This window comes from Ictalurus punctatus, chromosome 21, assembly GCF_001660625.3.
Source record: "Ictalurus punctatus breed USDA103 chromosome 21, Coco_2.0, whole genome shotgun sequence".
Classification (NCBI taxonomy): domain Eukaryota; kingdom Metazoa; phylum Chordata; class Actinopteri; order Siluriformes; family Ictaluridae; genus Ictalurus; species Ictalurus punctatus.
In genome coordinates this window covers 8,059,807-8,080,295 of record NC_030436.2, presented here as the reverse complement: position 1 = coordinate 8,080,295, position 20,489 = coordinate 8,059,807, and the positions used below count along the sequence as shown (strand labels likewise).

Here is a 20,489-nt window from a genome sequence, read left to right as displayed (position 1 = left end):
CTGGAGGCAAGCAAAAACACAAAATAAAAAAATATATTTTGATGCTATACACAAAATGTTTGAAATTAGATGTTTATATAGTTAACTAATAATTTATTGAACACAGGCTCTTGGTAACCGTTTGTTTACATGACTCTGAGTTTTGAGGTTTTCAGTCCTATATCCCATTTGCTGAATTAAGTACAGCATGAAAACTGAGCCAATCTGACTAGCAAACAAACCAAAAGTGGCTCTGATTCAGATTCCACAAACGGAACAAAAAGGTGTGAAAGTGACCTTACATATTTTTATCAAAAATAAACTGTTTCTATTTCAATTCAAATTTCTCCATCTAAAATTTTGTGGCCAAAACAAATCTACCAGCAGAAAACAAAGAAATTAATGTTTTTCCAAAAACATTCAGAAAAGATTTATGGACTTTCTTTGAAAAGAAATAAGTAGGTGTGATAACTAGCAGTCCATTGCAAATTTACTAGAATTAGGTAATTACATTAATATGCCAGCTACCATACCTCTTTTTCAGCTCCATTTCTAGAGCTTTTTCCTGAAGCCAGCGTATTGTTCAGTTATTTGCAATGGGAGCGCCACATATTGAAAAAAAAAAAATCCACCAGCGTGGTGAGCTTCTATTCCACAATAAATGCTGCACACTTGACATTTTTTTCTAGTCACCGAGAGTAAAATGCAACGCTCATCACTGTCACTTTTTTTACCCAGCCGTCCAATCACGTTGGAGGAGGGGCGGGACAAATACCACACCGACCAACCACCACATTCTACTTGGTCAACGACTGAACAACAATGAAGGAGAAGTTAATATTGCTATCAGGGCAACACTTCAAACTGTGTCCTGCTTATACAAAAGTATTCCTTGAATCGGCGTCCGTCCAACTTCAGTTCTTGGACCAAACAATGGTATTCTCTGAGATGTTTCCTCGCCCGCAAAATCTCATGAACCCACATAAGTCAGCAGGTCCGTCCTCTCTTTCTACGTGCTTCAGCAATCCCTTCATCCAATTCAAGGGCTAGAGCAAATTCTTTACATTGTGTCGACATGTTTATATTCAGTAATTGCTGATCAACTAAGCTATCTGCGAAACTAGAAACCCGTTACTTCTACAGATATTCCGTATCATAGCAACCAAAGCGTCTCGGCTGAAAAAACACTGTACCTCCAAAGAACTCTCAAACGCCCCAGCTAGGCATTTTTCAGAAGAGCGCCAGACATTTTCAGCTGCCTAAAAATGCTTTGGTGGACACACAGCTTTAGTTTGAAATGGTTTCCTACATTACCCCAGTGGGGTTTTGCCCTTGCTTCTCTACATTTCCTCATCTGTACCCTCCTCAAACAGACAGTCATCTCATAGATCACTATTGTATGTAGCCACGCTGGGTCTCTTCTGTAACTTAGCCCAACTTCATTTTAGGGCTGCATTGAATTCTGGGTAATTGAGTCTTTGCACCAGTGTATTCGGTGAACGTCGCTGGAAAACGGAGAGTGAGAAAAGAAGCTCTTGCTCATTTTGCTTTTTATGAGCTAACAGCGAAATGCCTAGAGATCTTCTCATAGGAATAACAAAAAGACAGACCCAATCGACAGATTAGCACCAGGATCATAAAACACATTACAAATAACAATATTTAAAAGACATATTTAATGCGTTTCCTGGTTGTATTTTCCTTTCAAAGCTTTTGCATTGTACACACGTATCAAGTTTCTCAGTCCTCTGATGCATTCATAACGTGTGTCCCAGCGGTGCACGTAACATTTTATACCAGGGGTTCGTTTTCCAAGAATAAGGCCCTGATTGACCGAGATCTGAAATAACTGAGCAATCTGCTAAATTGTGGAAGTAGTTAGTCGCATTTGTCAGGTGATTTACAAAGAATAATTGCTAAAAAGATATCATATGCACGGTGAATGATGAAAACATGATTTAAAAGGGGTTCTCGCATGTGCTAATTGTTCTCGAATGTCAAAGAAATTACTGGAAAAGTCAAACTGAAACACGAGATGGCGAAATTAGAGGAGTTTGTTCAGGAGACAGGGCGCATGGTGGCTTAGTGGTTAGCACGTTCAAGTTTGCATGTTCTCCCCGTGCTTCCTCCAGGTACTCCGGTTTCCTCCCCCAGTTCAAAGACATCCATGGTAGGCTGATTGGCATGTCCAAAGTGTCTGTAGTGTATGAAAGGGTGTGTGAATGGGTTTGTGATTGTGCCCTGCAATGGATTGGCACGCTGTCCAGGGTGTACCCCGCCTTGTGCCCGTTGCTCCCTGGGATAGGCTCCAGGTTCCCCGTGACCCTGAAAAGGATAAAGCGGTATAGAAGATGGATGGATGGATGTTCAGGAGACAATTGGGGATATCAAAGCGCTATAGCAAATGGCAAAAAAAAAAAAAAGTTTTAATAAAGACGGGAGACTAAAAAGACTAAAAGAACAAATGTATAATTACCATATATTAACAAATACAAAAAGGAGATTCTACCAAGTATTTTAAGAAATATTGTAGAAAATCTTTCAATGAGCCCAAATTATTTTCAGATTTTCATAGGCTTTCTGTTGATCAGAGGTGAAAGCGTGTGGAAAATATCAACCTTTACTGTAGTAAGAGTGAGTCAGCATTTCAATAAACTTTTTCATTATTAACATGTAATCAACGATTTCCCACAAATCTAATACCTGTCCTTAATTTACTCACACAAAATGGATTGTTAAAGTTATTTCACATTGAAAGTCATTTTAATTCTTGCAGTTGTGTAACAGCTGAACATGTACATGTCCACTTTGTATGATTAACAACTAAAATTACAGTAACTACAAAAAACATACAGTTTGTATGGTTCAAGTTTCAGATGTTAAGTAAACTAAATGGACATTTTCATTTTCAGATGTTAAAAAAAAACAAAAAAACAACATACATGAGATTCAGATGTTAAACATACAGTATTAGATATTAAACCAACAAAATGGAGGACGTTTTTAAGTGAAAGACACTTAAACACTTGTCCATATTTGGGAGCTTTTTCAAGTTTGCTTTTCCATAAATATCAGGGACAGCTGGTATAAATGTGCTCACATGGCTTAACCCGTCCTGTCTTTCAAGGATAAAAAGACGTCAACATCTATAGCAGAATATTTGCGGTTAAGAAATGTCTTAAGGCAGAGAATTATTAACTTGAAATACTCTTTTACAATTTTTAACACTTTGCTCAACCGTAATAGTTTCACTTTCGAGCTGTTGACAGATAGGACAACCCCAATTCCAAAAAAGTTGGGACAGCATGGAAAATGCTAATAAAAACAGACTTGTGTTTATAGAAAAAACACATAAAGACAAGGTATTTCATGTTTTACCTAATCAACTGTATAGTTTTTTGAAGATAAATGTTTGTTTTGAAATTGATGCATGCAACATGTTCCAAAAAAGTTGGGACAGGGTCAGTTTAGGACTAATAGCGGTGTGAGAAGTTGATGTGATGTGAAACAGGTTAGGGTTAGGTGAGGGTTAGAGTTAGGGTTAGGGTTAACCCTAGGTGAGGCAATCGTCCAATAACTTTATATAAGGAGCCTCCAAAAAGGCTTAGTCCTTCAAGAGCAATTATGGTTCGAGGCTCACCAATCTGCCAACAGATGCATCAGTGAATAATCCAACACTTTCCCAAAGACAAATCGGTAGGATTTTGGGAATTTCACCTTGTACAGTGCACAATATAATTATACGATTCAAGGAATCCGGTCAAAACCACTTCTGAATGCGCGTGATCTCCGATCCCTCAGACGTCACTATCTTAAAAACCTCCATGAGACTGTAATGGATATGCTGACATTGGCTCGAGAATACTTTGGTAAACCTTTGTCAGTCAACACCATTCGCCGCTGCATCCACAGATGCAAGTTAAGGCTTTACTCTGCAAAGCAGAAGCCATACATCAATACTGTCCAGAAGCGCCGCCGACTTCTCTGGGCCCCATTCTCAACTGAGACAGACAGTTACACAGTGGAATCGTGTTTTGTGGTCCGATGAGTCGACATTTCAAATAGTTTTTGGACAAAACAGGAAAAGGACCATCCAAGCTGTTATCAGTGTCAGGTCCACAAGCCAGCATCTGTCATGATATGCGGGTGTGTCAGTGCCCATGGCATGGGTAACTTGCACATCTGTGAGGGCAGCATTAATGCAGAAAGATATGTACATATTTTGGAGCAACATATGCTGCCATCCAGATCAGGACAACGCCAAACCACATTCTGCCCTGATTACAAGCGCATGGTTGCATAAGCAAAGAGTGCGGGTGCTAGTATGACCTGCCTGCAGTCCTGACCTGTCTCCGATTGAGAATGTGTGTGCTTTATGAAGTGCAAAATAAGGTAATGAAGGCCTCGTACAGTTGCACAGCTGAAGAAATGCATAATGGATGAATGGGGAAAATTCTGCTTGCTAAACTTAAGCAACTGGTGTCTTCACTCAGTGCCCAATAAGTCTTATTAAAAGAAAAGGTGATGTTACACAGCGGTAAACAGTCGACTGACTGTCCCAACATTTTTGGAATCTGGTGCAGTCATCAGATTTGAAACGAGTGTATATTGACTCTTTTTGTTTGTTTTTTGCATTTTCCATACTGTTCCAATATTTTCAGAATTGGGGTTGTATATTTTAGCATAAATATGACACATTTATTGAAGGTCAACTCATTGAGCACGTTTCAATCTATTATGTACTTTACATTATCTTCAATTAAATAAAGTAAACTGATTAGCTGAATGTATATGGCTGATTATTGCTCATTATTCTCATTCTCATCCTATTAGAAACTGCTGATGAACAGCCTGATATCCTGATGATTTTCAGGACGAGGTCAAACATCACAACCTCCTATTAATCTGCGCTGATTACTTTAAGGATTCGCGAGGCTTGTGCTCGTAATTAAAACTCAGCCGATTTTAATAATTTTTTTAAAAGAAAAAAAAAAGGTTATCAGGAAATTACTTTTGGTGAAAAGCAGCCGGAGTCGACCCGTGTGACTTTCGGCTTTCAGCGAGGACCCTAGAGAGCTTAATAACAGACCTGAGTGAGGGAGAAGCGTAACCCCCTCGTTCTCACAGGGCCACTAAATCCTTTAATTATCAGGCCGAGGAGACGTGCCTCCAGGAAGCTCGGTGCTAAACGTAGACTTTGGTCATGAGGGGGGAAAAAATCCCATTTGCTGTTATTTTTTAAAGAGAGATGAGTCTTGTCGCTTCAGGCCGCAGTGTCAGAAGGGAACCAAGGCAGTCCCTGTTAGGATGAATTACTCGGGCACATAGGCTCTGGAGGAATGAAAGAGCTGATACATTTTAACAGAGATAAAGTGTTTTTTGATGTGGCCATGCAGCCGGAGAACATGTAGGTTAGCTGCTCATGTCATTGGACTGTTAGAAAAGGGCTTGATTTTCAGTCGAGCTGCATGTCATCAGATTAAACACTGACTTTGCATTAAAGCTATGCATGCACCACAGTGTTTAAAGTAACAACAGAGTAAAGAGAGAGAATATATTGTGAAACATATTTTGCATTTTTTGCATCAATATACTTTAATTTTTAAATATTTTCTAAGTGCTTTTGTCATTTTCCTTTCTCTTTTCGTTTCCCTGCTGTACAGAGTGCCTTTTATTATTTTTTTTCTTTTCCCTCCTTTTTTAATTTTTTTCTTTCACATTAACATTTTTTCAAAATATTTTGTTCTCTTGCTTACATTTTTGTCACATAAATCAGTGGTTTTCAACAATTTGGTGTGAAAAATAAATAAATACATGATTCTCACTCTCAGACAACTACACACAATCAATTCCTAATGTAATGTAATGTAAAGATGAAAGAGGTAATTATTAATAATAAAAAAGGGGGATATATTCAGAAGTCTGTATTTTTAATGTGTTTATTAAAGACATCTTGCAAAAGGGGGGCCTTGGTTAATGCCATATGGGGGGGCCTTGCCCTGGAAAAGTTTGGGAACCCCTGACGTAAATCACGTAATGGAGGTTAGGACAGATGCAAGTGCAGGTTAGGCAGCATAATGAGAAGACAAATCCACAGGGTTAGGCAGAAACCAATAACCACAGACAGGCAAAGGTCAACTGTTCATGAAGACAATCCAAACTAGGCAAGGTAGAGAATCAAAGTCAAGGGAATAACAAAATAAACAAAAACAGAGCAACACCATAGGGCAAAGGCCTTGTACACTGCCACAACAAGTCAACTGAGCATATTACTTCTCCAAGACAGTCTGTATGAGAGCCTCTTAAGTAGTGTGGCATGATTCTGAACAGGTGTGTGTGATTAGTCCTCAGGAAAAGGCGTGTTCCATTGCGAGTTGTAGTTGTCAGCCATGTTTGTAGTTCATGGTGCATTCTGGGAACTGGAGTTGCTGGTTTGCCTTGACGTGACAATTTTCTTCTCTACTTTTCTCTCCCTGTCTCTCCGTGTCGGAGTGGCTTTAATATTTTTCTCTTTTGTCTTGTATTCTCATTTAATGTTTGAATATAGATTTTTTCTCCTATTTTTTTAAGAAGGGGAACAATAAAATAAAAATAAATATATGGTCCACATAAAGGCATTTTAAAACTTGTTGTTGTTGTTGATGTGGTGGAGTTCTCTTTGAGGAGGTGTTTATTTTACATTTACGGAAGGAGTCTCCAGGGTCAGAGGGAAAGCTGTAAGTTCTCTGACACGGAAAAGTCTTCAGGACAGAGGAACTTGCAGTTTGTGGTTTTTTATTAACATGTCCAGCTGCTTTAATTTTTAGCTTCAAGGGTCAGGAAAGAAATAGAGGCCGGTGAGAGGACAACTCTTTATAACTATTATAATATAACTACATACAGTTGAGGTCATAAGCTGACATACTTTATGCCTTGCAGAATCTGCAAAATGTTCATATTTAAAAGATAGTACATTTTTAAAAAATAATAAAAACAATAATATTATAACAGTAACTAGCTTGTTTTATGGATGTTCCACAACCTTAAATGTAACTGTAAATGAATTGAAAGTATGATTTCCTTGTGTTGTTGCTTAACAAATTAGAAATTGTAATTGGTGGTAAATTGCTGTGGTACAAGAGGAATAAAACACAGGACACATCACCCTGTCGTTGATTATTTTCCTTTTTTTAACTGGTTGGATGACATTTGATCACTCCCTGCCTGAAATCAGACCCTGATGATGATGAACATTATGACATGACATACAGGAACAGTAGTAAAAACCATTTTGTGTTACACCTTACAGACAGCCACATCATTCCCATGTGTGCATCCCTGAATATGTTTCCTAACATGCATTGAAGTTTTCGTTTTGGGAAGTTGTGAAATACTGGACTAAGAAAAGGAAAATAAGTGAACGGTATAATCTCCAGTAAATGACTGATTTGTATCAGCCCTGTCCAGCAACATCATTACTGCGAAGGTGATATTAATTTGCGAGATATTACCTAGCCATAATATTTACTGGTCAGGAAGATTGACGAAGACAAGAAGTCAGTAAGAAATACATACTGTAGTTTGAGTCTTGTTATTGAAAGCATGTCTGTCATGCTGTATTTCATATTTTCATGCTTGAACAGCACAAAGAATGAAGGATATTGGATTAAAGCACTGCAGCTGATCAGCGATTAAACTCATCTTCGTCGAATTCTGACTCGAAACACTGTCCCCCCCCCTTTCTTTCTTAGAAAGTGCAACTAACCTTGAGTGCAGGAAAATTGAATAAGAAAGACTTGTCACATCAAGCAACAAAACCTAATCCTTCATAGGATTAAAACACGTTATTGTTGAGTGCCCAATTCTGAAATTTCATCTATTAATCCATCAGTGATTTACTGATGCTTTATCAGGGATTATTTTGAGTTTGACATCTTCAGGTTTATGATATCCTTCATCCTGGGTGCCTGATATCTCTGACACACACTGAAAGATGAAAGCTGTAGCATGATGATATGATTTCATGATGGGTTATTTTTTTTTATTCTTTGTAAATTCCTTCATAGTATGTCATTTTAAAATAATATGACCAGCTTGGTAAATCATTAATAGATACTAGGTAAATAATGATTCTTATCCAATCCTGGAACAAATGGTAATGATTGGAATTAGGTTTGGAATTTATATATATATATATATATATATATATATATATATATATATATATATATATATATATATATATATATATTTTTTTTTTTCTTTCCAGAACTGGAAATATTTACATATAAAGAGACTTTATTGTATATATTTATTTATTGTTTGTTTAGGATTGATTATATTTAATTTATACTTTATACTTTCAATAGAAGTGATTTTTGTGTGAAAGCGTGTTCTAATTTATGTATTTTTTCCTGTATTATTTAAGTGCTCCAGTTAAAAAAAACAAAATCACTTAAAAAGTTAAAACTGGAGAATTTGAAGGGGAAAAAATCATATTGGCATTGATAGCAGCTGATATCAGTATCAGTATCAGCATCAGAGAAAGAAAGGAAAGTGTTATCGTGTCATCATTAGTTATAATATCCATATTCAATTGTTTCCTTAAACTTAATAAGACAAAAAAAGCAGATAAACTGCAAAGCAGAAACTTAAAGGTAGAGCTTTACCTTGGACTGGTATGTTGCTTTGACACTGGAGACTCCTTCCAAAAAAAAAAAAAAAAAAAAAAAAAAAAACGTCTCCTTACAGAAAATTAAGAAGATTAATTCATGTTTATCGATTTTTCTTTCTCAAATAATATATTATTAATTCCATTTATTATTAAACTGTCATTAATACTGTCAGAGCTGCTGCTTCAAAAAATCAGTCAACACCTTCATTAATTAACCTAAAATCCATACAGTAATATTAAACTTTTTTATTCTAATATTTCCCAATTAAGTATTAAATCCATTAATGTAATTTGCAATAGTGTCAATAAATTAAAAAGTGCTTATGTGCATTTTTTCTTGTGGAAATTTTGAACTATGTGTCCTTGTTCCATGTAGAACTCTTTTAGGTGGTTAAAAACCCTAAATTATTCAACAAACCCTTAAAGCTGCAGTACTGAACTTTGGCCTCTCTAATGCCATCTCTGTTTGAAACATATAACTGCAAGTTACTTGCAGAGTTTTTTTTTTTTTGCATGGGTTGTGCAAATTTACCCATGTAAAAAACACTGCTCCTCTGTGAGGATGAATCTGATGGTTTGAGGTATACATCTGGGTTGTATATTAGCTCCAACACGGAGGAATGGAGGTGGTGGTGGATACGGTTTTCTTGGAGTAGAGGTGAATTGCTGTCTCTCATAGCTAGCAGAAAATAAGTGAAATTTACCACATTGACCATAGCAACAAAAAAAAGAAAAACATGGGAAACTTGATACCAATCTGAATCAAGCAAACAAGTGTGCTAATGTTAGCTAGCTACCTATTGAGCCACTGATATGTATTACCTACTCAGCAGAAAAAAAGCCATCCCTGCATCAGTCTTCAGTCCCTTCAGATCTCAGAGTTGTCGCCACGGGCTCTGTTGCTTTCCCTTTTTGAACGCATGATCTTTGCAGTTCAAGGTTTTGACAACACATGATTCCCCAGATGTCAATGATGATTGTGTTTAGAACTATCCAGATTAAAAGCAGTCATCTAGATGATAAGTTTAAATTCTAAGAGCAAGCTACAAACGTTCCACCATCCTCAGCGCACACACATGTGAAATAGTAGCCGGCTCTTCTTCTTTCTGTTTACAGACGTGACGTAATCACGCAAAAAGGCCACACGTTTTACAAACTTCTTCTCAAAATATTGTATTTTTATTTTGTAAACAGTGACCCTAAAATGCTGCCGTACTCAATTTGTTACAGTAAGTCACTTATTATTTATCACTTAAAACATTATTAATAATTAATAAAGCATTTATATATACAGTAATGTCTGCTGTTAATTATTGTTAGACATTATTAAACATTAGCTATTTCTTTCTCTCTTTTAGCAAATCAGGAAGAGGGTATCTTTTCTTTTTTTTTTTAATGAGTCAAACAACACCGATTTTCATTAGAGCTGTATATTAATTAGAAAGCTGACACCGGTCCATTAATTTACAGCCTTAAGGCTCCTAAGGGGAATTTGTGATATTAACCGAGACGGCAAATGAAATAATTGTGTCTTCCTTTCAGGGGAGATAATAAAGCTCAGGAGTATTTTACACTTAATAAGACTAAATTTGTCATCCATGAAAAGCACCACTTTTGCCTTCTTTAAGAAGCAAATATTGAGCGATTGATATCGAGTGTAATGGAATATTTATAATATGAATATTTAAGTTATGAGTGGGTGAAAGAGTGAGGGTGAGCTTTGATTTCATACTTCTACTTGGTGTTGATTAAATTGCAAGAAATTATTTGGTGGCTATGAGTGGCTGTGTACTAATTCTCAGAAGAAAAGCCTGGATCCGAATATGATTATACACTGGAGAAGCTTACATTTACTTCTGTCACAGCGCTGTTAAATTCTTAAATGTGATTGGTCAGGCTAGCTCCAAGGTTAATATTACAAGCTCATTCACATGGAGTCTTCATATAAACGTTGTTCACTGTAGATAGATTGTGTTGTTTTTGGTGTGGAGAAGCTTATTGAGCATCTTTGGAAGGAGTCTTCAGTGTTAGCACTGTAACATCCATCCATTTTGTGTACCATATATCCTACACATGATCACGAGGGAGCCTGGAGTCTATACCAGGGAACTGAGGGTATAAAGTGGGGGACAATCTGGATGGGGTGAGAACCCATCACAGGGGACAATCGCACACACTTTCACACACGTTGGAATTTCTACGGACAATGACGCATATATGTCTTTATACTTGTGGAGGAAGCTGGAGGACCCAGAGGAAACCCCTGAGGCACAGCGAGAACATGCAAACTCCACTCACACATGGCAGAGGCAGAATTCAAACCCTTAAATGTCTTAACCACTAAGCGAATCTGAGATTATGAACCCCACCCCCATATCCTGGTATTTGGAAACCTGCAAATTGTGAAAACACCATAGTAGAAAGGTAAACATGTTTACCGCAAACCTATGGATGGTCAAATTTTATTTTATTTTTTTAAATTTATTTTAGCTGAAGTGTTCCTTTAAAAAAGAACACTTTTTTGAACTCCTAAATTCTCTCTTTTATAAACCAAATAAAATGCATGATGGCTGAAAAAGTCCAAACAGATTTCAGTGTAAACAGGACAAGAACATCCTTTACCGTTTTCATAGAGCTTTTATTTCCTGTTTGTGTGAGCGTTATCGATCGGGAGATTTTATAAATGCTTTTTCCTCAGGCAACTCCTTTAACCTGCTCCACTTGCTTCACACACAATTTCTCACGCCCTGGCGATAGCGGGCCGCATTTCCTCAGCCGGGTGTGAAAGTGAATCCGTGAAAATCGTGTTTCAGGTGATAATGCAGTCCGGGGGATATTCGGCGATGATCTCTGACAGCAGGGTGTGTCATGCGTATGAAGAGAGTGCGGAATGCAGATGTTTTTTGCCACATCTGTATAGATTTGAATAATGAACTACCGTGGTGTTGTTGTTATTGTTGTTGTTGTTGTTGTTGTTGTTTTAGATTCTCCAGTGTGTGAAGTGGTTGGTACTTCTTCTTAGTCTACAGACTCAATTTCTGTTATGGGGTAGGTTCTTTTCTTTTCTTTTTTTCCCCGATCACACACTTGTAAGACCTCCCAGAGGAGACCTTGCCCAAGGCTGTGGATAATATATGTATGAGTGTTCCCACTTCATCTCTAACAACCTCCCTCTCTCCCCGTGACCAGCCTTGCGACAGGCCTGGTTTTTATGATTTAAAACAGCTGTGCAGGACAGTATTTGAATGCAGAAAGCCGTAACAGCACTCATGGGAGCAGTGCATTGTCTTGCTGGTTTATCTCCTCGCATATGGAAAGGTAGACCACACCAGAGCAGCGTTAAATCTGCAGGCTATATAATCCGCTGTATAATGCAAGTGCTTCACTTTGAGTACTGCTGGCCTGGGCATACGAGACATGGGAAGCTGCCAAGGGTACTATCTCGAGGGGGTGCCATTTTTAATGAGCTCTCAGTAGCCCTGATCAAATGTACCACTGCAGCCTTTCTTCACCATAGTTTATTGATGATGCTGTTCCACACCCGCTCGCCTGTAAAGAGCCTCGCCATGCAATAACAAATAATTGGTAAACAAATATGAATTTGCTTTATAAATCAGCGCTGATAAATGCTGGATTCGAATTGGTCAGATGATATTGAATGCTTTGCAGTAACAGCTTGTCTGTGAGGTTTATATTAATGTGCGCATTGTAATAGATCATCATTTCTACTGTATACTAACAACTTTACACAGGGAACTTGTAAGACTCCAAATAAACAGATTATAAAACTTGCCTAATTGATTTCTGTAAAGAAATGTTTATTTAGCATATTTAGAAGGCATCTCCAGTGTCAGTGATTTGTAACAGTCAGAGGTAAAGCTGTAACTTCCAACACAGGATACAGGACTTTGCACTTTCTGGTCTCTTGGTAAAATTACAACCTGCTTTGTTTATTTATTTATTTATTTATTTATTTATTTATTTATTTTATTTTTTTTACTTATTAGCGCCAAGAGAGAGAAATAAAGAGGCTGTTGAGGTTGTAACTGATTACAGCTGTTATAATGCAAGTCATAACATGCAAGAACTAACATCCAATATCTGTATTAACTATATAGGGATAAAAACTGTGTTATTAGTAAATTAGTAAATTAAAATAAATGTTTGCATTGACAAATAAAATGAATACTGCATGCAGTCAACTAACTGTCAGCTTGAATGTAGTAACAGTATCTCCATCATTGACTATTTTCTAAATACAGAATGCCCCCACATGTTTTATTCCTTAGTGAAGAGTTAGTTTGTTATAAAACTATGTTCTTGAGTTGGGGGGACCACTTTGCCTTGCACCTCCAGGGTTGGCAGTTTGAATCCCACTGCTCTGTGTATGCGCCGTTTACATGTTCTCCTGGTGCTTCAGGGTACTCCAGTTTCCTCCCCCAGTCCGAAGACTGTGCTGTAGGCTGACCGGCATTTCCAAATTCTCTGTAGTGTGCGAATGGGTATTCGATTGTGCCCTGCGATGGGTTTGCACCCCATTCAGAGTGTCCCCCGCCTCATGCCATGAATCCCCTGGGATAGGCTCCAGGCTCCCCCGCGACCCTGTGTAGGTTAAGCGGTATGGAAAATGGATGGATGGATGGATGTTGTTGGGTTTTTTGTTAATAACACTTTTCCCAATTTCCCAAAAATTAAACCAACTAGTAGCTTGATTTAAACTATAGTGACCCTGACCAGGGAGTTACTAAGGAAGAATGAATGAATGCTAAAAGTATCATTCATGCTCACGTTCCTAAACTTGGTCTTCCTTCATCCTGTGAGCTTTATACTGTATCTGATCGCTTACTCTCGTGTAAGTAAAAACCTCCTGCTCAGTCCCAATCTAAAAAAAGAGCACATTATATGTTCACTCGGTTACATCCCTCATGTGAATAAATAATGTACTGAAATGTTCTCAGCTGTCCATCACATCCCCTGAATCTCAACCCGTGAAACGGCATCAAAAATTCATGATGTTAACAAGTGTTTCAAAGTCCTAAGACACATAAAGGAAATCCAGTGTGTGAGGCTGAGGGGGTTGGTGAACTGGATGAGCAAAGACTATATGAAGAGACTCTACAAAAAGCATTACTAATGCTCTTCATGTTGTTTTGTGTCAAGTGGTATGCCTTTGCCATTTTTTTCCCCCATATATTTATGGATGTCTCTTTTCACCTTTGCAGCACCGCCAAACAACATCTCAGTAGTAGCAGAGAACACACCAGCGCCGTTCAGCCGCTACCAAGCCCAGAACCTCACTCTGATCTGCACTGCCAAAGGAGGCAAACCCGCACCATCGGTAAGTCAAATTTACTTGACACATGCATCACAAATCACATCAGGGTCGTCCTCGGTGCTCTATTGAACGCTGGAACAAAAGACTCAGTGCATGACTGCTTTACTGCATAAATTGCAAAGTTCTATGTCATTCACAATCTTGATTTTGGTAGCCCACGTCGTTGAAAATTGGGGCCATGAACCTTCCGGATGTTGCCATGGCTCGGTTTAGCCATACTGGTGAACTCCACTAGGCCATTAATCATGCTTCATGGGTACATGGTTATGTATTCTGGATCTGTCCTGCTTGCAATTAAGTGCCCAGCGCGACAGGAGCACGAGGTGAAAATGATTTCCGCCACCCTGCCTTGAGCTGGGCTAGAGCAGACGCTGGCCTCACCTGCGACAACCTCTATCAGTGCCCTAGAGTTCATTCACAGCACTGTAGAACATTCTCTCTCCATCCTACTCTCCTTATCAGCTTCATCAGACTCTTCATGAGCAGACTCTTAATTTGTGTGAGATTACATATGACAAAAAAATGCCTAATTACCTAATAGCTATTGCTCTCAGTGTTCAGAAAATCTGAAAACCTGGGGTTGGAATTGTAGAAGGTGCAAACCTAAGAATGTTAAGGATTTTGAAATGCTTTTCATGGAGAACACGGTTCACAGTTCTCTACATATGTCTTAAACTTGTTTTAAGCGGAAGGGGTTCAGTGTTGAAGTCAGATGTGGAAGAGTTATTATTGCACCTAGTGGTCAAAAATGGGAACTGAAAAAGTGCTATTAGAGGCCCACTGGGACAGTGGGCCTGCCCCATGCTCACTCTCAGAACATTTTCAGTAGAGGATTGAGCAGCAGACAGGATAGTTAATGACAGGGTTGCCAAATCAGGCTACTTCACAGCTGCTAAGATCTTGTTTTATAGCCTATAATTGGAATTAAATCTAAAACATTTCTGCAAACAAAGTCAAAGTGTAAGTGCAGTCAGAAATAAATTTCCCACACAAAAAAAAGAAGAAATATGAATATGCCTTCATTTTCAACTGATTGTGGTTTTTGAGATCTGTGGGTTTGGGGGCTGAAATCTGTCAAACACACCTGCTGTTTCTAACACAAATGAAGAAGGTAAATTTTAAAACCCACACAAAACAAACTGCAAGTTCCAGCTGTATGCTGGATGACTGCATATTGTCAACTCTCAGCTGCCTATTATTATTATTCACTAGTTAGTAGCATATATATGCATATGTATACATACATACATACATTATATATATATATATATATATATATATATATATATATATATATATATATATATATATATATATATATATATATATATATATAAATATACACACACACACATATATAAGTCAAGTTTGATAGCTGTTCATTGTTATTAATCCCCCCCCAAATCTAAGGTTATGAACTGCTGCTATCCTGAATTTTCCAACGACAGAACACATTAGTCCCAAGTTTTTTGGAGTTCAGTTTAAACCCATTCAATTCAAGTGAGCCACTTACAGAACAATGAATTGAAGAGCTGCAAACCTGTGTTATATTACCAGAAACTCACTGTCTACATCGCTCAATCCTGTTCTCAGCTTGGAACTGTGTTTTTCCACACTTGAGAGGCTAGAAACTCTCCTGTTTTATCCCACTTATCATTATCAAATAATTCCACACTTTTAGAAAGACAATTCTTTCCTACCCACTGACCTGCAAATTTTAGATGCATGGCTTAACACTGTTTGATTTTTGGACAAATGAGCCAGAAAGATTTGTTGTCGCAGAGACCCGACACAGATTCTTTTTTTTCCGGAACTATGGGGGAAACAGTCTAGTTCAAATTATATTACATCTAATTTGGAGCGTTGCCTGACTCACTAATACAAGCTCTACAAAACACTGCTCTGAAATTAATGCATTTTTGGAAACAGTTTTTGTTGACTTGCAGCGTAGAACGGCCCCACGGAGGCTCTGTGAGCGCAGCCAAAGTCGTCTAGTATGACTTTGTATGACTAAATCAATAGCGAGTAAACAGATTTGGAGGATGTTCAGAGATGGATCATCCACACTCTCCCTTCTTCGCTTTTATCTAATGTCCCCAAGTTGGAGACAAGTGAAAATATAAAAGTAACTTGGATATTCCGCATTGTTGTTATGCTGTTGGAAGCTCTATTCTAATGGTCTTGATTTGTTTTCTATAACAGCAGCTCTGACAGTAGTTCCATTCTGCTTGTTGTAATATGTTATAATTTCTATAATAACAGCTTAGAAAAGGAAATTGTATGGTGGATGCTTGGAGGAGATTTATGGAAGTTTAACATTTATGGAAGGAGTCTCGAGTGTCAGCATTCTGGAAGTGTTAGAGGTATACTTTACTTTTTGCAACATGGGAAATGTCAGTAACCTGACAAACTACATTTGATTTAGTGGTTAACACTTTGCCTCGCACCTCCAAGGTTGGAGGTTTGAATCCCACCTCCACCCTGTGTGCGTAGAGTTTGCATGTTCTCCCCGTGTTTTAGTGATTTCCTCTAGGTACTCTGGTTTCTTCCCCCAATCCAAAGACATGTGGGATTTAAGAATGACTTTTCCATAAAATCTCTTACACTGTCAGTATTTATCATGTTGTTGTTCGAAGCTAAAAGAAGAAAAGTTGCTCTGTCATGTGCCAAAAAAAAAAAATCTAACTAGTATGCAAGTGTGCAGCGCTGCTTAGCCAAAAACAGAACATAGTTTTGTTTTGTTTTGATCAACTAGATGTCTTTGTCATATTTACTGCAATGAGGAAAAAAAGAAAGTCATTTATTTTCTTTCACACTATCCGTTGTTACCCAGATGAGGACAGGTTCCCTTCTGAGTCCCGATCCTCTCAAGGTTTCTTCCTCAATTCAAATTAGGGAGATTTTCCTCACCACTGTCACCACTGGCTCTCTCAATAGGGATAAATTCACACGCTTAAAATCTGTATCCTGTGTTTATATATTCCTGTAAAGCTGCTTTGAGACAATGTCCATTGTTAAAAGCCCTATACAAATAAAATTGAATTGAATTGAATTGGTGCGACAACAACTATTTATATTTACTCATGTAATTGACAAGAACTAACCTGATATTCCACAACAGTAAGTGTGACTCGAAATGTATAAAAAGCATGACATTGTTGTGGTGGTGGTTGTTGTTGCTGCTGCTGCTGCTGTTGTTGTTGTTGCTGCTGCTTCTGCTGTTGTTGATGTTGTTATTGTTGCTGCTGCTGTTGTTGTTGTTACTGCTTCTGCTGTTGTTATTGTTGTTGTTGCTGCTGCTGCTGTTGTTGGTGCTGCTTCTACTGTTGTTGTTGCTGCTGCTGTTGTTGTTGCTGCTTCTGCTGTTGTTTCTGTTGTTGATGTTGTTGATGATGCTGCTTCTGCTGCTGTTGTTGTTGCTGCTTCTGCTGTTGTTTCTGTTGTTGCTGCTGCTGCTGCTGTTGCTTCTGTTGTTGTTGTTGTTGCTGCTGCTGCTGTTGTTGCTGTTGCTTCTGTTGTTGTTGTTGCTGCTGCTGCTGTTGTTGCTGTTGTTTAATAAATAAATTTTACTCTTCCTCTGGTGTAAGGGGAATAAAACACATCCTTGCTTGTTCTATGCTGCAGAATAAATTGTTCAAGGCTAAAGAATAGAAAAGCCTTTATATTTTCCTGTCCTGCCTTATGGCACTTTAGGCTCCAAGTATGTACCCTTACCTGAATTTCACCTCCTTGATGTTATACTTTTTTAAAGCAATTAATTGAGGCTTTGTTGTCTAAATGATCAGATTTCTTTCCTTGCATACCTTTTGAATTTTGAAAGTCTTTGAATAACAGCTGAACCAAAAATCGATGGCACGGCTTCATCATTTCACCACCTTCTCGAAATCAATTTGTGACAGCCATTGTGCATAGCTCTCACAGCTCAGCGTAGTACATCATGTGTGCAGTGTGCCGTGCACCCAATTTATAATACAGGATTGCTCTCTCCACGCCTTTTTGTTAAGTCACGCTATGCGGCACAAAGCAAATCCATTCGGGGGTCTTTATTTTCTCTTTATATTGCTTTTTATTTCAAACAACATGCATGTTAAACTTTAAAAAAAAATGGCTTGTTTTAAAGCATCCAGCAGTGTTTTATTTTCAAGTATCTGAAGTGATTTTTTTTTACATCTGAAGTGATGCCTTCATACATTTCAACCATATATACTTACAGCTAATTAGTCATATTCAGAAAACATTTTCTTTATATTAATATTCATTAGCTTGCTATACTAGCTGGCTTTTTTAATCAGTCCTTTGTTCCCTTGCTATTCCAAACCCAAGACTAAGATAAATACAGATTTCAGATTTAATGTTATGAGATAGCAGTGAAATAAATCAGTCATACTGACCTCATCATTTTGAGTGTCTCGTGTGTCTCATACTAATCACATACTCGTGCACTAAATAGTATAGGAAAATAATGTGCAACTAATTTGGAACAATAATAGCAACTGCTCTACGTTCATTGCCTGCAGTGAGCTAATCACCTAAAGTTATTCAACTGAATTTCTCTAGTGACAAATAAAGTCAATGGTTTTGAACAGTGTGTGAAAACAGGAAGAGTGTTTGTCAAGGCTTGTCTTGGAATTTCACACAAAACAGTCTCTAAAGTTTACACAGCATGGCATGAGAAACAAACAACTTCCATTGAGAGGCACTTCTGTGGATAGAAATGTCTTGTTGATGATCTCCTCTTGTCAGGGGAGAATGGCCAGACAGGTTCGAGCTGACAGGAAGACTCGAGTAACTCAAATGATCACTCTTTACAACATCTCAGAATGAACAAAACCTTGAGGCAGGTGGGCTAATACAACAAAAGACCAAATCGGTGTTCATTCCTGTCTGCCATGAAGAGGAATCTGAGGATAGATTGGCATAGGCTCACCAAAATAATAATAACTGAGTGTAGACACGGCAGACAGACCACAGACACACAGAGGTAATTTGAGGGGAACTAGTGCACGTTTTATTTACAAAACCAAAAACAGAAAGGCAGTGTGAAGGAAAGGGGTGAAGGAAGTGAGGGCTGTGTGCACAGCAGTCTTCCCAGCTGAGATTGTCATGAGAGAGAAAGCTGTACAGCGTCACGGTGGGGTTCCCATGCGGGGGGAAAATATCCACAGAGGGAGCAGCGAGGATGGGCAGCTGGGGAGCGCTGTTGTCCTTATCGGTGGACAAAGAAACACAAAGTTATGAAGACTTTCACCTGCTGCTCCCGGCGTGCCCTTTTATACTGTCTCCTGGATGGGAGAGAGCCGCCACTGCAATCAGCGATCACCAGCCATATGTGGGTCGGACCGCCCCACCTTTCAGCCATGCTTTGATACTGTCCAAAACACTAGGGTTGCTGAACGGGAACGAAGGCTCTTCATGCGGGTGCTGCTGGGGGGCTGAAAGCACAGTTCCCAGCAGCAGCAGTCACACGAAGAGCATTCTTCCTCTTTTGGACGCCTACCTGTGGTCCGACGTCACACTGAGTTATTAGAATTTTTAAATTTTCAGACTTGAAGGCTATAAAGACATAAATAACAATCTTTTCAACAGTTTGAACACATCATGACCCTCAGCATGACCTTATAAACTAAACTATAGCAGTTCCCTATTGAAGTGCTTGTGGAAATCTGGTAGTTTTTCCTCCATACAATCACAAGCTCATGCTGATTAAGAAGGAGTTGAATAATGAAGGCTAATAGCGAGTATTATTGAGTGAGAGTGGACCGTCCCAGTCTTTACTCCAATGCCATCTCCAAAGAAATTATATCATCATCCTTTTCAATGGCACATTTTAATGGTGGGCCGAGTGTGTGGGGGTTTGGCCAAGCACAGGAGCAGGGACTATTGTCAAGCAGCTAAATGAGCTTGCCGCTTGGAAATTGGGCTCCTGGCAGCGAAGAACATGCAGGTGCTTTAATTAGTCACCATTCAGGAGAGAAAGGGACCATGCATGGTCTCTATTCGCAATTGTGTACAGGCTCTCGTGTTGAATTACATCTGTTTGTACAGGCCACCTACAGTAAATGAGCATGACGCACAGTGGTACACTTTTGTATGTGACCTTTTATTATGCAGACATTGTGAGAGTACATTTGTGTTTGGGGCATCCAACAGAGGGTCTGATTGAGTGTCACATATATATATATATATATATATATATATATATATATATATATATATATATATATATATATATATAGAGAGAGAGAGAGAGAGAGAGAGAGAGAGAGAGAGTGAGTCAAGTCTAATGGTGACTAATGGTTCTAATTGAGTTTGTATCTTTATCAAAGGAAAATATAGACATCAAGCCATACTAATGCCCCCACTGACTTTTATTAGATGGCCTTCTATTATATTCCTTGTACCATATTTTAAAATGGGTGTACATCATGTTGGAGTGTAAGTAGGAACTCAGTGTCTAGCTATAAATGCATGTTTAATTCAAAGAACGAAACCAAATCTAACTCAATATAACTACAAATACAG

General features: G+C 38.3%; 1 protein-coding gene across 1 annotated transcript in view; it reads left to right on the top strand.

The window, feature by feature from the left end:
• igsf21a (immunoglobin superfamily, member 21a) overlaps window positions 1-20,489 on the top strand; it is a 268,718-nt gene that overhangs the window by 211,572 nt on the left and 36,657 nt on the right. The window contains exon 5 of the mRNA XM_017450972.2: window positions 13,855-13,970. Coding sequence (XP_017306461.1) covers window positions 13,855-13,970 — 116 coding nt within the window. The remainder of the gene's footprint in view (window positions 1-13,854; window positions 13,971-20,489) is intronic.